General features: G+C 39.3%; 1 protein-coding gene and 1 long non-coding RNA gene across 2 annotated transcripts; one reads left to right on the forward strand and one right to left on the reverse strand.

The window, feature by feature from the left end:
* Window positions 1-1,164: 1,164 nt before the first annotated feature.
* Window positions 1,165-11,271, reverse strand: pax10 (paired box 10). The gene is made up of 8 exons (XM_088438631.1): window positions 11,111-11,271; window positions 10,046-10,274; window positions 9,778-9,987; window positions 5,804-5,886; window positions 5,153-5,309; window positions 4,873-4,946; window positions 3,587-3,719; window positions 1,165-2,277 (listed from the first exon to the last, which is right to left on the reverse strand). The coding sequence occupies exons 2-8, from the start codon at window positions 10,149-10,151 to the stop codon at window positions 2,177-2,179; spliced, it is 864 nt and encodes a 287-aa protein (XP_088294757.1). The 5' UTR covers window positions 10,152-10,274; window positions 11,111-11,271; the 3' UTR covers window positions 1,165-2,176.
* LOC148409539 (uncharacterized) lies at window positions 2,077-4,441 on the forward strand. The gene is made up of 3 exons (XR_015868342.1): window positions 2,077-2,310; window positions 2,532-2,769; window positions 3,563-4,441. It is a non-coding gene; the product is annotated as an uncharacterized LOC148409539 (long non-coding RNA).
* Window positions 11,272-17,630: the final 6,359 nt, after the last annotated feature.

The following is a 17,630-nucleotide window of genomic DNA, read 5'->3' on the forward strand; positions in this document are numbered from 1 at the left end:
CTATTTTACAGTGTATAAGATGCACCAACGCTTTGGCAACAATGTATAGTTTATGTATTGTTCATATATGAAAGTTATACATTTGTTGCAAATGTGTTTCAGATTTCCTACATTGTGTATGGTCAGTGAATGCCGTGCCAGTGTAACTGAATGTGCTTGAAGCGACAACGCTCGAGTTTTTTTTTTTACCATTAATACCTAAAATTGCGCAGCATTCGTTATTCATCAAGTATATGATTGTGTGTTTATGCCAAAATACCGCAATTAATAAATGAGTTAAATGGGATACCTTTCTGGATTCTCTAACCGGTGCACACAGTGCTGTGCGCCACTTTTAATCAATTGGCAACATCATAACTTTTACATGATCCTCAATTTTAGCAGTAGCCTTGTGTGTGCGGTGGTTCAGTCTGCTCGCTTCTTATATTAAAATTAATGCCGTAACAATCTCAGCTAGCAAGAGCTGCTGTTAGCGGCAACAGGCACTTGCTAATGACAGACCACTGACGTCAGGCCTCTAGCTTGTCCTGTTACTGTAATTATTGTAAGTGACTACGTGGGCAGCTTACATTTTTTTGCTGAGCCGACATTCATTAGAGCCCCGCCCCCTTTTCGTCATCGTCAGTCTGTAATTTTTTCAAGCAAGATGAAATTGTAATTGTCGGTCCTTCAGCCCATCAGTGTGTTTTTGCCCAACCTTCTGCCACCACTAGAGGGCGGCATTTGACAAATATTTTTTCTGGTCCGTCATTTGTCAGGCGCTGGTCTACCTCAGTTTACACTCATAATACTTTGTTTTCCATTTTATTTTTTCTACATATATATTTGACACCATGTCTGTGGTTATACAGTTACACAAACGGGCGTCCGTGGGTGACGGACTACAGACTGCTTTCAGTGCTGACAGCGCATATCTGTGTGTCAAAACTCAGTTTATATGACAGATGATCTTTCTTGAATGGTGTCAAAAAAAAATAAAACAATTATGTTACCGTTTATAGGACGCACCCGTACTTTAGGGGAATGACAGTATTTAGATTACATGTGTAACTATGTCAAGATAAAACATGTGAAATCTATATATTTCAATGAGGATTGTGGTCTGATGAGTCCAACATCTTTCACTTTCATTATCCATTCTGCCACAAATGAAGATCACACAACTTGCATGGTTGACGTTTTATTTTCATTAAAGGGATCCAAGGCCTTCACAAAAGGGTTGACTCTTGGCAGCTAAACAGTACTAACACAACACACACAGCAACAGAAACTACACCGAGGACCTGTGAAGTGAAAAGACAAATAAATAAGATTGTAAAGACAATGGCGCCAGAGCACAAACTGAGTTGCATCCACCAAAAACCAGCACTCAGAGGAGAGGGAACAGCGCCATTTTTCACAGAAACATTTCCGATGCGGCTGATTGTCTCATGGTTTACGTTTGGTCATGCACAGTTTTGAATGTTGCCATCGCAGTGTTGCAGTATCATTTCACAGTATTTCCTCTCTTCCCTGCTTTGATTGTCAGCCTGAAAAACATGCAGGCAAGCCTCGATTGTCGGTAGCTTATATAAGCTTCACTAGTTATAAAAAAAATACTTTTTCCCATTTACCTGATTTTTTTTTTGGTTTGGAAACCTGCAACATAATAAAACTGCATTATTTAGCTATTGTTCATTTTGGTTGAAGGAATAAGCAAATTTTAGGCTACATTCTTTCCTCTGGTAACATTGACAAAGTCCACACCTCATCATACACTGATGTATGTACAGAAACACACACTCTGAGAAATATATCGGGATGGAACCTTCATTTTTCAACGGTTTTCAATTGGGCATGCATTTGTTCCCACCGAGCTGCTCATGGAACAAGGAACTGTGATTCTGCTTCACAATACGCAACAAATATTTGCTGGCATTTACTTGCATTCTTCAGTCAAGTAGCCCACATTTAGTTTGAAATCTAATCCTGAACTAATTCTAATTCTATTCTGATGGGCAAGTAAATCCTTAGCAAATAGCAGTAGAGTATCGTCAAGTGTGACCAAAGCTGCTCTTTGATATGTTTGTAAACATTTGATGCATATCAGGGTCATCGAGTTATTTTGGAAAGCACAGTCCTGTGTTATCCCTTTATTTCTCTTCTGTCTTCTTTTATGTTCTTCTTTTTTATGATTTCACTGTAATCTGGCCCAGTACTGGCCCAGGTTCTGGCTCATGGCCTGCGGCTCGGTTCCAGGGACCTGCACCGGCACCGAAACGCCGGGTGATATGAGGCCTGGAGGGAAAAGAAACGCAGGGAGAAGACAAGGTCAGTGCATTCTCAACCACCAGGGGGCCTCAAAGAGCAATTAACAGTAAACAGAAATACAGTAGCAGCAACATTTAGGAAAGCACGAGTCAGAGCAAGGTCAATATGGAGAAAAAAGACTGTACAACATTTTGTTGTACTTAGTACCAAATTCAATAGGGAAAGAAGGCAAATAATAACTCTTGTTTCCCAAGATACTGATTTATTTGTAATCCTTGAAGAAGAAGCAAAGGAAGTTGATACTAATGATGGAGAAGAAGAAGACAAAGAGGAAGAAGCAGAAGAAGAAAGTTAGGAAGATGAAACGACAAAGGTAGGTTTTACATTTTTGTTGAAACTATTTATGAATACTAACTCTGAAAAAAAAAGCCCAATTCTCGTTTGCAAGCAACTGTTTACAAGGCTAGCTAAACAGAACCAGAGCAAAGGGACCTCGGCTAGCATGAAAGGATTCAACAGGTAAGATTTAAATGTCTTGATATTTTTTCTAATGTTGTAATAGCGCATTAAAAAATGTAAATAATGTTAGCAAGTAGTCTATGATGCGAATGCTAGCTCAGTATTTCTAGTTTGTTGCTGCTTTAAAAACCTGCTTTAAAAATTCAGATTTATGTGTTTGTCATTCTTTTTTTCATTTATTTTGTTTTTACAAAAGTTTTTATTCTATATTTGTAGTATCAATAGCCAATTGCAGTATTCAGCTTTACATATTCACTAGATTTCCACTAACACGTTCTGCACATTCATTGCTGTTGCAGTCTTGCAAACAAAAATGAATAACCAAAGTACTCTACCGTTTAATTATGAAAAAGGTTCCTCCCAGGTATCATGATAATTAAATACCTAAAAAAAATAGGGAAAAAGCCGCAAGTGTTCATCTTAATTTTAGAGAGAGGTATAATTCCCACAAAGTATTTTCACATAAGCTCCTTTAACATGTTCCCCTTTCAACAACATTGCATTTAAATACAGGAAAACAAAAAGAATCGTATTGAATGATTACATTAAAATTCATAAAAGTTAAATCGAAAATCTTCCTACAGCAATGCCTTTAAACAAGCAGTTCTTACAAATGAAATTCAAATGAACTATTCTTTTGTTTACCACTAGAGGGACCCTGCGCACCACTAATAATGGAATTATAAAAGCCAGCGCAGGATGAATTTCTAGTCGTTGTACTGTCGGTCAATAATAAATAATATTGGCAGAAATGCAGTGATCCAAGGATCTGATTTTGCTTTGATCTCCATAGAGGCAATCAATCAGAAGCACTCACCAGTGTTGGAGTTGGCCGTGGGCGCAGTTTGCAGGTGAGGGGAGGAGTATGCTGAGGTGTCAAAGCTCCGCGGGGCAGATGGTGATGGAGGCAACATGCAAGAGTACGAGGAGGCCGACTGCGGAGGGATGGACTGATAAAAATGTAAACCATAGAAGGAGAAGAAAAGGATAAGTATTCCTGATCAACAAAAACCACTTTAGCGCATATGAGTAATTCAAAGCTAGCAGGAAGTAGATTGTAATTATTTGATAATTTGACATCTAGTGACAGACACAATGATGAAATGCTCTGCTATTATGTTTCTCATGTAAAATATATTTTGGCTCAATAAACATCATATGATAGAGCAAATAATGACATACTTTTAGAGAGGATGCACAAGTTGCAACAGCTTCAATTAAAAAAATAACTAAAATATGTTTGATTTGATTACCACAAAGTGCCAAATCTTGACCGTTTGTTTGTTTTCTGGGCCAAATGAAAGTGGACTGGTCTTATAAAGTGCTTTCTACACAATATGGCGTTTAAAGCACTTTACGAAGGCTCACACCTATTCAAACACCAATTGAGCCTGCTGTCATACAAGGTCCCCTGGGAGAAAAATAGGTTTGTCTTGCCCAAAAACACTTCAACTGACATTAGGGTCGGGGATCGAACCCACAACTTTTTACTGAGCCATGCTTGTGTTGACTACTGTATGGGCAGCTTTTGTATTGATTTACATCATCATGTAAAATTGGAGCCTAATGATGATTCATATTGTTACTCATATTATTATTGCTAAAATTATATTACTTTTGTTATTATTATTAGTAGTGGTAGTAGTAGTAGTTGTAGAGGTAGTGGTGATAGTTGCATGACTGTTTTTTTTTTTTTTTTGCAGGGGTGGGGGGTGGGGGGTGTAACAGTTGGTTTGTAAGGCCATATGATTGTAACCTGTCAATCCTGTCTAGCAACAATTGACCACGGAACAAGCTTGGCTTGACCAGAAAAAAAGAATGGAAAAGATCTCTATTATATATAATAGTTGCAAGTCTGTCTGTCTGTCTATCTATCTATCTATCTATCTATCCATCTATCTATCTATCTATCTATCTATCTATCTATCTATCTATCTATCTATCTATCTATCTATCTATCTATCTATCTATCTATCTATCTATCTATCTATCTGTCTATCTGTCTGTCTGTCTGTCTGTCTGTCTGTCTGTCTGTCTATCCAATATAATATAATAAAATCATGTAAAGGACAAATCTAATCTGAAATAATTTAAAGGACTAACCTGGACTCCAGATGAGAAGACCGACAGCGAACTGTAGCTGGGTAGCGACGACTCAGCCTGACTCAACATGGACCCTGCAAGAAAGAACACACACACACACACACACACACACACACACACACACACACACATGCTCAGGACTCTCTGTAACTATGGACCAAAGGAGGGGGTTCATCAGGATGCCATTCGAGATAGAAGCACACCTGGTTGTGCTTTTCCCAGCCCTACTGAAGTCTAACATACCGCTGTGCTTTTTACATTCATAGTGAATAAAGCATACCAGAACTGCTGCCGTGCTGCTGATGGTAGACAGACGTGTTAAAGGAAGTGGTCAGGGGAGCTTGACTCTGCGAACAGGAAGTCACCCCTCCCGACCTCCTTTGGTTGCGTAGCTTCTCTTCTCGCCTCCACTTGGCTCTTCGGTTGGAAAACCACACCTTGGCCGAGCAGGGGGTTCATCTCATTAACAAGGTGACATCTATGACGTTCAGTGATGATAATAAAGCAGCACCACACCGTGGCCTTTTAAATTAGTGGTACTAGTACGCCTGGGGGTACTTGAAGGAACCTCAGGTGGTACTTGAGATTTTTAATGAAACAAACATGCAAAAATCCTTTAAAAATAATTATTAATTGTTTCTGGAACATACAAGTTCATAACCCCAAAAAGGGACATTTTAGGTAATGAGGTGGATTTGAGCTCATGTCCCTTAACTGTGAGGCGGACGTGCTAACCACTGTGCCACCAAACCACCTTCTATAAATACTGTAATAAGTAGTGTAATCAGAAGAGGAGCTTACTTCAATGTGATTGGGCCACGTGGGGCGCTACATTTTTCATCATCAACTCACATTTGTAGTCAAATGTCAAATTAGAACAGGTGCCCTATTTGACAGCTCTGTTATAAAGTCAAGGTTTCAATCTTCTCACCTGTATCCTGGCCTCAGGTAAATCAATCTTATTGGCCAGTCTCTCCCTCGCAAAGACATCTGGGTAATGTGTCCTTTCAAACTCTGTACAGGAAATTAACATGTCAGGAAACAATGCAGATACTTAAAAAAAATGATGACATTCCGATCACTCAGCATTCATCCTCTTTTCCTGTTCCCTGCGTTATATCGGTGTTGACTAATTCAACTTTCTGTGGGAAACACCAATCAAGGAGGCTGAGAGATGTATCCTTACAACCATTTTTGAAATATTTATCTGTTGCACTTTATGTGAATTATTGATGGTGATGGAACGCGCCGAAAGTTCAAAGGAAAGGATTCAAGTTGAGAGGCTGCCTAAGCATTTTTATTTCAAAGTAGGCCGACTTGGCAATCCCCGCAGGTTTGAGTTTTGTCCTCAACTTTTATTTACCAAAGTCTGGGCCCCAGATACCAGCGACGCTATGTATTAATGTCAAAAATGTTTACTATATGTCGATTTAATTCCAAATGGACAAAATGCATACATTGCCGACAAATCCAAAGCGACTGCACCGGTAACCCTAAAGAAGTGGCAGGTTGTAGTTTTTTTGCCACTTGGGCAAACGCTAATTGAATCAAGCATTCAGTGTGATCAACATTGGAAACAAGTATTGCATGAAAAACTGCATTGTGGCATATGGAGAGGTGTTGCTAATATTATGACTCACAGCTTTGAACAAGACAAACTGGATTGGAGTTTATTAGTACGCCTTATTAAGAGGAAAATGTGTGTTTGCTAGCAAATTAGCAACATCTTAGACATTTCTGATTTGACAAGCGGTGTCCAATGTGTGGCCCGGGGGACATTTGTTGTCGGCCATTCAGTTTTCCGTGGCCCGCAGCGTAAACTAAAAATGACATTTGACACGGCCTGAATAGAAGCTAAGTCACCTTGCAGAGCAAAATGTCATTCATTTTGTGTCAAGGTCCGATTTATGAACATTTCACATTATTGATCTTCTGGTAACTTTTTAAAAATTGACATCTTACTACAGATTGCTTTTGTTTTGGTTTTGAATGTGGATTTGGCTGCTGTTCTGCGCAGGCGTGGTAATTAGTCTAGTTGGACACTGTATCATTTTGATAAATCAAAAACCATCCAACCTGTAACCGTTTACAGACACTGTTATGGATCATTTTATCAAATTATCTAGAAAATAACTTATTTTTATCACTAGCTTGCTTGATTTTAGTATATGATGAATTAATGCGGAAGAATTCTAACCTGTTGGTGGTATTTTCCCATTTTTCAGACTTATTGTCTATACTAGAATGGGGGAAAATCGTATAAATGGATATGCATGATGCTCTGTACAGTTTGAGTGGTGAAAGGGAAAAAAAAAGAATAAATATATATTTTTTCTCGATGTGGCCCTCAAATGACAACATTTGGAAACCCCTGGCCTTGACTAAAGTATGCTGTATGCCATTTTGACAGTATATCTATGGTGAATGCAAATAAAGCTGTGTAGTCACGTTAAGGAGATTTTAAGGGAAATATTGCATCATGAAGTTTGCTAACAGTAGACTTTCAACACTCAGTTATCACATGTATGGTACCGTGCTGTCGCTAGCTAGCCATCACTCGCTAGCATCAGCTTATTCCACCACATCGAAGTTTCTTCATATGTAACTCGTCTATTTGTGCAAATATATGTTAAAGAGTTTTGGGGTGTTGATAAAAGTGCTGTAAAATGGCTTCTTTTTCCAGCAGTAATACATTTAGGTTGCACGATCGCTAACCTGCTCATGCCAGTTTAAGAAAAAGTTAAAGTACGCCTTCTGTGGACATGCTAATTCTGCACCAAACAAAAAAAAAAGTGCATTATTTTCCTTTCAAACTGTCCATAAACCTAGTCACCCACAAACCAGGGTTTCACTGTATTGCTTAATTAATAACTGACTTTTACCAGCACATATATTGAAACGAGGTCAACACTTCGATGTTGCCCATTGATATATTGGACATTTAACACATGCTTAACAGATCCATATTGCACAAGATAGCACCACAGAACTGATGAATTAAACCTGTCTGGCAAATTGCTCTAATTGGCTTGGTTATAATTGGCGTCTATGTCAACACATGATTGTGATTGTGCCTTGGCCGTGCACCGAGGTCAGTGTACCTCATTAATGTCATTTGCACGGAGTGACCACAGTGATACACTTCCACTCGGCTGAGCAGTGGACATTGCGTCCTTATTTCGCTCAAGGGCCCGCTGCAGCCATATCCAGTCAAGGATGGCGTTCTGATGTCTCTGTGTGCATGTGTGTGTGCTTGTGCATAGCAGACTTACTGCATTATGCATACACAGTAATGATGCATTATCAAAACTCAACTGTTTATGCAGCCAGAGGCCCTTTTTTTGGAATATTGTTGTGGTCTTAATTTAATGTCATCATCTGCGTATGACAATCAGGGCTCATTGATGCAAAATAAGAGAAAACACTTACGGGACACTTCATTGGGGATACCTGTCATTTCTAATGACTTGATCTTCAGGGGCTCTTGCTTAATTTTGTCGGAGAGATATTACTTGAAAAAATGTTTGAAACAAAATGTTTTGGTTATGATGAAGTGAAAATGCAAAATGTATATAGTTAAATTAACACCCCATTATCATTTTCCTCAATGACAGATTTTTTTTATTTCTATATTGTGCACCTTAAGTTTTTCATATTTTTACTGTTTGTAGAACGCTTTTCATTTGTGTCCGCTGTTGCGGGCGTTTGTTTTTTGTGTATAATTTTTGTCTCATTTGAGCTGCCCAAGTAAGTTCTGGTGTGCTCAGTCAATGACACCAATGATTTTATATGTTTAGGTGGAATGTAAATAACTCTTGTGCAGTATTGTGACCAGTTTTGGGTCATTTTCTTCCACATCATTCTCACAGTAGTTTAGCCTAGGGCGGGCACACTCCTGTAATTGTGATACCTAAGTAGGCGTGGCATGTTGAAATTTCCTTAAGTGTCTTTTTGTGAAATGCCTTTCAAGTAAAGATCAAAAGATCAGTTTAAAAAACTGCACAGGGGGGAATTTGCTGTATAAAGTTACTTTTGAAAACTCAATGAAAAAAAATAAAAGTTTAGCTTTAATAAATCAATTCTGTTAAAGCACTTTTGCTTACTGGTGCGTTAACTATTTCAGAAACATAAACAATAATATCGGTAACTACCAATTTGAGTGGGAGTGATTAATCAACATTTTATAAATGATCAAATTAATCAATAATCCTTTTAAATGATCGTTTTCTTGTTAAGTTTAAAATTGTCCAAATCCTTTGTCATTTTGCCCCCCAACAGTTGGTTTTATGGGTCATGAATCAGTAGAACTATTATCGAAGAACTCACATACGTTTTTGCCTTTTTATTATTATTTTTTTTAACTTTAATGACCAAAATCTGCTCTGTTTTCATTTCTGTCAATATGAAATACTTTGTTTTTGCATAAATAAATGGGTTAAATAAACATTGATTAATTGACGAAAATAACAGTATGAACAATTATTAACTCATTCACTGCTTGCCCAGATTAAATGGATTTTTAGTTTACAAATCTGTCAATGGCAGTAATGAGTTATTGCCAGCCCAGTAAAATTGGATCTTTGACGTCTATATCCGTCAATGGTAGTGAATGAGTTTAAACAATTTAGCTGCAGCCGTACCAGCAATGATTTGAATAGATTTTCACATCGGGCTCATGATACGACAAGATGGTAGGAATGGGGCTTTTATTTGATCCAATCTTCCTTGTGATATCATCAGCTTTAAATTTCAAACGGGACGAATTTTTGATACAAGCCCTGCATTGAAGCTTGTTAGCGTACCTAATGAAGTGTCCGTAATTGCACAGCCCCTTCCGCTGCCCTTAAACCAACCCACCGGCGATGCCACGCGACCGACCATGGTTGCGTGCAGACGTGCCCTGACCTTTCTCCAGCGCCTCGATCTGCTCCTGCGTGAAGCTGGTGCGGTTCCTCTGCAGCTTCCTCTTGAGCTGCAGCCTCAGCTGAGACTCCTCGCCCTCGTCCCGATCCACCGGCACGCCTCCCCCTCGTCCCGCTCCTCCGCCTCCTCCTCCTCCCACCACCGCCTCTCCTCCCATGCCGCCCTCGGCGTCCAGCAGGCATCCCTCGGACACTGAAGTGAGGCCAGAGTCACGAAAAGCCGCCAGGAGCTTGAATTTTGAAACTCTCACCTGTGCTGTGTTGAGTCTGTACACCCGTGGGGTCGTGGTACCAGTTGTTAGGCCCGTTCCAGTTTGAACCGCTCTGCAGGTTCAGCATGGTTAACTTCTCATACATACTACAAGTGTCCCAACCACCATGAAGAGCAAGGCAGCCGTCCTGCTGTGTGCGTGCTCGCCCCTGTTTACTGTCACTTTGGGCTCCTGGCGCCGTCCTTCGATCCTCCACCTCTTCCTCCTCCTAAGGGAAGCGGCAAAGGAGGAGGAGGAGGAAAAGAAGGAGGGGTTGATATCGCATGAGTTCACACATGGCCGGCATTGTGGCGAATTAGCCTCATGATGACAGACAGAAATGGAGTTAGTTACATGCCGGCTGTCGTAGTGTGTGTGTGTTATACATTGGAATGCTGGTATACCTTTGGGAGCCAAGGTACATTAGAAGCCACTCTGAGAGCCGCGCCATTTATTATGCGACTCGCTTTTAGCTTCGCCGATAATGCCGAGCGTGTACAAGTATGCGCCCGCACCAGTACGCATGGAATGGTGCGCTCATACACTCGGAGGGTCGCCGTAAGCAACTCATTCACCACCGTTGGCGGCTATAGACGTCATTGAACCGTAATTGGGCTGGTAGTCAATCTGTAAACTCATTCACTGCCAATAACGGCTATAGACGCCAAAGATTTATTTGAAATGGGCTGGCAGTGAATTAGTTACATCACAGTAAAGAGTAGAAGTTTTTTAAAACAATTTATTCCTGAATTAATACAGTTCAGACTGGAATATAGACCGTTATTCATGAATGGTAGAAAAAAAATCGTAAAAATGGCGTCATTGCCCTTGGACCAAATTGTTTGCCCTAATTTAAGATTCAAAAATTAATTCCTATCTTTTCCCACAATTTTTAGGAGGCTTTCCAAGATTTGCCACCATCACACAAGTGTCCACAACGGCGAAAGGTCACAGGTCACCCATCCCAACGCTAACCCCTTACAGAACTGACTTTCAATTTTTGACCCTAACGCCCATCTCCAAACATCAGCAATATGAAGCAAAAAGTAAAAGTTTCCAACTTACAGATTATCAAGGTGTGTCAACGCCGGGGGTCCCGTGTACCCCGATTCCCCTGATCCCCCCTCGTCCCTTGTTCTCCAGCTTTGTTGACAATACCGTGTGTGTAAAGGCGAGTGTGGATGAGAGAGATGGAGGGAGAGAAAGAGGTTGTGTGTGTGGGAGGGGGTGAGGGTGAGGAGGAGAGGGGGGGGGGCGCTCTGGAGAGAAACGCGTCTGCGGGCGCTCTTGTCCTCCGAGCGATGGCGAGAGAGAGGAGAGAGAGAGAGAGAGAGCGAGCGAGTGAGAGGAGGGGAAGGGAGGTAGAGGGCCACCGAGGGGTGACAAAGTGAGTCAACATCAGTGTCAAGTTTGAACTTAATGCCAGGGAGAGGAGGAGGGGAGGCGCACACATACAGAGTCCAGCATGAGGCGCACATAATGGAGAGATGGAGGCCATGATAAATACATGAAGGAATCCCATTTTCAACATCAAAACGCATGTCAATATTGACCGGGGAGACAAGAGTCAAGAGTTTTATTATCATAAGCGTAGTAATGCTACACAATGAAATTCTTATTGCTTTAGTTGTGTAACATGCACTTGGAATATCATTGTAAAACCCCGCCTATTCACTCGTGTCCAATGCTGTGTCCATTTTGTCTCAGCAAGACAGCAGAATAAATTGCATCCCACCCGAAAACAAGACATCACAGGGAAGGCCAGATGTCCTCTTCCGAGCACACTAGGCCTTAACAAAGTAGCTTGAAAGTGTCGAAAGCTTTGGCTCAAAATGTCCACTAATGTGGACATTATTGAATAGGCTGTGTCTCAGCTGGATATAACTAATTCAATTTCAGCCATTGATTCTTTAAAATCAGAAGCTATTGTGAACCATTAAATAAATTTACTCTTATGTTTATGAGGTTAAAAAGTGCTAAGTTCATAAAACTTTAATGTCATTTTGGCAATTTTCATTTCATAAACTCTTGAGTTCCATTTACCAATGAGGAATTAAAAATAAAATCAAAATGTATCTACAATATATATTTAAGAGATATATCAGCCACCAAGAAAAAAAAAAACGTTTTAGAACACACATTTTTTTTCAAGATATTGGAACAAAAACTTCAACCAGATGTCAACAAATAAGAAACATGAAAAAAAAGTGTTCTAATTTTTGTTTTCCCAAGCAATTGTGCTGCAGCCAATCATTTGCAAGAAAATGTAAAAGTAAAAAAAAAAAAAAGATTATATTCATTTATTTAAATTTTGATCATGAAAATATAATCATACAGTCTACTTAGTGAATAAAAATTCTATGAATGTGCTGTAGTAAATTCAGCAATAAGTCGCTTGTCTGATTTCACTTAACTAATGTAAATTACATATAAAATGAATTTGTTGCATAATGTTGAACATATAAAATGACATCCTTCTGTCTTCCTCCCGTGGACCTTCATGTGTGGGGAGTGCGTCTTATGACTTCATCCAAATGACGTAAGAGCACAAGAATGAAATCCGCCTCAGGAATTGCAGGTAAAGTTTACGTTACCATTAAAAAACTTTTTTAAAGCCTCGTTAGGGCCTTGTGTGCATCCTACTGTGATAATAAACGAAGCCCGAAGCAACCTACTGCAACTTGGCTGCACATATGTTTACTAGGCAATTAGGGGACTGTTATTCTACAATGAAAAAAAAAAAACGGGTTAAGGTATTTTTAATTGAGAAAAAAAAGAATAAAATCTGACCTTAGGCTTATTATTACTTGAGTTTTATACACACACAAAGGCCTACGTGAAGGGCTGACATGAGGTGCAACTAATGACGCAGGTATGACGGTCTGTGCGGCAGGAAGCGGCATGGAAGCGTGGTTTAAATATATCTCTTAGCTGGAAGATGGAGGCAGAGGCTGGAGATGGAGGGAGTGAAGAGGAAGTATGTGACTTTGGGGTGGGTGCAGGGGCTCAGGGATGGGGAGGGTGCCAGCTTGTTTTATTTCCGGTTGACAAGACTTTGCGCTCCCTTTCTCTCTGTCGCTCCCTCTCTCTTTCATACTCGCCTATTCTTTCGCCGCCTCCGCCCCCCCCCCCCCCAATCGCTGCTCTCTTCCACCTTGTTCTCACTTGTACTTAAATCACTTAGAAATGATAGAACCTTCTTCAAAGAAAACAAGTATTTAAAGCGTATTTTATTAAATGATATTCTTAATACAATAGGTGTAATTTTTCCGTTCATGTGAGTAACTTTTTTATATTATGCCACTATTGAGCATTTTATGTCGTGGGATTGGCTAATTTAGGCCGGTGGCTAGTTCTATTATTACAACATCAAAATACAGTAACATCTAGTTTATTCCCCGAATGTGTATATGTATGAATAGATACACTTAAATAATGTATCTAGATCCACATGATTTTATTTTGTGCAGCCGTTTTTCAGTTATATGTATTTTTACAGCCCCCCCCCCCCCCCCCCCCCCCCCCCCCCGTTTCCTCAACCTCTTTTTTTGTTTTTGTTTTAATTCTTGTTCCCCTGCCACTTGCCTTTTTAGAATTGGGAATTTACCTGTGCCATAATTAGCCCGATGGGATTGATTAGTGTAGATTGTACCGTCAGGTGCTCAGGTTTTATGTGCCCAAAAGCAAGTTGACTCCTTACAAGGGTGGATATCATTGTTAGGTTAGCTTGTAGGAATATTTAGAGTCTTATTGCAGAGTTGTCAGAGTAAATGACCAAGAAAATTATGCTATATTTGGCTAATTATATGGAAACTATGTCACTTACTTTTGATCCAAGGAAGAAACTTTTTTTTAATACTGATGCAGATCAAAGCATTGCCATTTAGAAATTGAATATAAAAAAGCACTAAACATGTTTTTTTTTTTTTTTTATCAGGGTCTTGCCTAGGATTAATCGCCAATTACATCTGCCAAAAATGGCCCTTCAAACAAGCGCCAAAAATAATCGTCCAAATGCCCAATATTTGCTGAGTATTCTAACTTATGCAATTTACAGCAGTTTTATTCTAGTTACACAGTGTCATTTTTTATTTAAAAAAAATCCATATCAAAACTCTATGTAAATAAATGCGTATTTCTAAAATATATATAAAATACATAGTGCAATATAATTGCTAAATATGACACCAATTCAACTCCTAGCAACACAAACACAAATGACAGGGATCAATTTCATTATAACTCTTTTATTTGTGCCACACAATGCAGTACGTGAAACAAAAATGATTTTCAAACATATATTTTCTTTTGACTGTAAATAGTGAAAATCCACATGTATTTGACACTCATTAAAATTGAGGAGGAAACAAATGTTACTTTATTCATTATTATTTTTAATTCTTATGTGGGGTTTTGTCACGTTTGATCTTTACGTCTAAAGCATTTCACAACAAAGGGAATGCATTGAAAGAAGACACTAGGGAGCTGAAATTCCTTGGCTAAATTACACCAAAAATTATGTGGAAAATGATATATACAAGACAGACTGGATTGGAGTTTATTAGTACGCCTTATTAAGAGGAAAAGTATATATACATATATATATATATATATATATATATATATATATATATATATATATATATATATATATATATATATATATATATATATATATATATATATATATATATACATACTGTATATGTGTGTGTACGGTTAGGCCAGAGTCTGTACAAATATATAAAATTGAAGCTGCTCAGAGTAAAATAGAAATATCTTTTACCTTTGTAACTTTTTAAAAAAAATCCTCACTAATCACTTAGGTACATACAGTTCAGTACTGATCTGAACTAGGAGGTTTTTTTTTTTTTTTAGCATAGGCGAATGTACTAGCCACAAAGTTTACAGTATAAGCAGAGTGTTCATGCAATACCAGACTGGAGTGGTGATTTATTTTGTTGATTAAAATGTTATTTCACATGGCAAAACTTCCAGATGCCTTGAAAAACCACTTTGTTTAAAAAGTAAACAGACGTTGAGTATCTGCAGACTTTTTTTTTTTGTAATTCTCAAATCATTGCTGCATCCCATTGTTTTTCAGTTGTTGGAATGTGGCCTAACCTATGTGATCCCTATGTGCTGAGCGCAATAATGTGTGAGCGTGTGAGTGTGTGTGACGGCGCGTGCTTCGCTGCAAAGATTCATGTAGCTCCGGGACATGCTTTTTTTTTTTTTTTTTTTTTTTTTAGTGCATCTTGTTAGTTCATTCCTGTCACCTCTTTCTCTCTCTCCCTCACCATCCCTTGCTTTTTTGGCGCTGAAGGGGGGAGGGCGATGTGTGCGTGTGGAGGCAGTCGCCATGGTTACAATGCCACGACAAATATTCATCAAGACGTTAAAATAAAAACAAACGGGAGTGCATTATAATTGCTCTTACGGCCTGGCTCCTGTAATGCATTCATATATTATGAGTGAGATGAGCGGGTAAGGAGGACCTTGTGTGTTAACGCGCTAACCTGAGGTCACGTGACATGCTAATCCCGACTTGTTGTGGTGTTTACCTGTTTATGGAATTCCCTATGTGGACCTCTCTTCCTTTTGCCCCCCTCGCCATCCCGCCCACCTCCATCTCTTGCTCTTCCGCTACTGTTGTGTAGCCCCGGGCCACAGTGTGATGTGTCCTCCCTCTGTCCCTCCCTCCCTCTCCCTCTCTCTCTGTCCCTGTCACCTTCAATTGCTCTGTGAAACTAGACACACTGCCCGGGGGCACGAGAGAGCCGGCGAGCGAGGGAGCGGGCCAGGAGAGCGAAAGAGAGAGAGAAAGAGAGACGGACAGCTTTAAAGACAGACAGAAGGAATAAGCATTTGCTGTCGTGAGAATAAAGGAAGTGACCCACAGATCAAATGTGGAGCAAAATCGTCAATATGTTTTGTTTCTACGCAAAAGGCCACCTAGGGAGATTACGGGTGATACATTGATTTACAAGCTTGGGGTGCCGTTAATCCAATCCAGAACAAGAAGAACATCACAGTTCTTTTGTTACAATCAACAGTGATATGAAGAGAAATATAAACATGGTGAAACAATAAGAGGAATGATGTAAACTTGGGACACTTAACTAATTCACTCCCAAACACGTAATTTTACCTTTTTTGAAAGTGCAGACATTCAATCCCAGGTTTTTATTCAGATTTCTTTTCAAATATTTTCAAGTGTTAACCTAAAAGAGTGTCTGAAAACGCCTGGTACTGAAAAAGCTAAAGGGGAAGTCAAACCCTAAATTTTATTTTTCAATATGTTACAGTGGGGATCGCCTCAGTCTTCCAGTGTAAAGTTTGCATGTTCTCCCCATGCTCGTATGGGTCTCCTCCCACATTCCCAAAACACGCATGGTAAGTATATTTGGACACACCAAATTGCCCATAGGTATTATTGGGAGTGTGAAAAGTTATTTGTCTTTGTGTGCTCTGTGATTGGCTGGCTTGCTGCCTGGAGACGGCTGGGATAGGCGACAGCAAGCTAGCGACCGTGGCGGCTATGGTAAATGGATGAATGGATGTTACAATTGATATTGTGTTTGTGGAATAAGATAAATCACAGTCAACTTGCAAATGTCACATGACTAAAAAAACAGGTCAGTCTTGATTGGTTGTTACCTCAAACAACAGTGATTTCATTTTCAGTCAACAAAAATTGGCAAAATGACCACCAAAAGTGGACTTTACTGCTTGCTTCATAATTCCACAAAGACAATATTAATCAGAATGCATGTTATGGTCAAAAAAACATCTTTTGGGTTGGCTTCCCCTTTAACGCACCCCCGCTCAGTATTTGACTTTTTTTTTTCCTTAAGTGTCTTTCAGTCACCCGTCCTGTGGACAAATACATGCTAAGCAGGTTTCCACTACCATGTGGGTTAGGCCCACCTTGTCACGACACAGGAAACATGAGAAGGGCATTCCGTCATTGTATGAGCTTAACGTTTGACAAGAGCCTAGCAGCACATTTATTTAAATTATTATTTGATCTGTAGTGATTATTTGCCCAATGTCTTTTTGAAAGCAGAGAGCAAACCTTTGTTTCCTTAACCACAGGTCAGATCATTCATACAGAGGTTTAAAAAAAAAAAAAAAAACACAGAGGAGCTTCATTTGACCATATGGTCCAGTTTGCATAATGGAATTCCTATTGTCAAAACAAACATATTTAGACTTTCTCAAATGGTTTTACATCAACTTTTCCCCTATGACAGAAATAACACGTTCATCCTGACAAAACCCAATTACGCACATAATTGAATGAAAATTACTTAATTTATTCTAAAACTAGTCATTGTTTCATGGTAAGTTAAACGTAATGTTAAAAACAAAAAGGGTTTCTCCTAGTTCATAACTAAGTGGAAGCAAGAATGCAAACGGACTCATTTTTTTAACTTGCCTGCTGTGAACTGTAATTTATTATTATTTTTTTTAATAGTATCAACTGCTTATCGCACAGATAGTGTAAGAACGTCATCATCATTCTATCTCACTTCTTGGCCCAAATACTGCACCGTATAGTAACTGAAATATTTCTGGGCAG

This window comes from Hippichthys cyanospilos, chromosome 17, assembly GCF_059441005.1.
Source record: "Hippichthys cyanospilos isolate Australia breed blue-spotted pipefish chromosome 17, RoL_Hcya_1.0, whole genome shotgun sequence".
Taxonomy (NCBI): domain Eukaryota; kingdom Metazoa; phylum Chordata; class Actinopteri; order Syngnathiformes; family Syngnathidae; genus Hippichthys; species Hippichthys cyanospilos.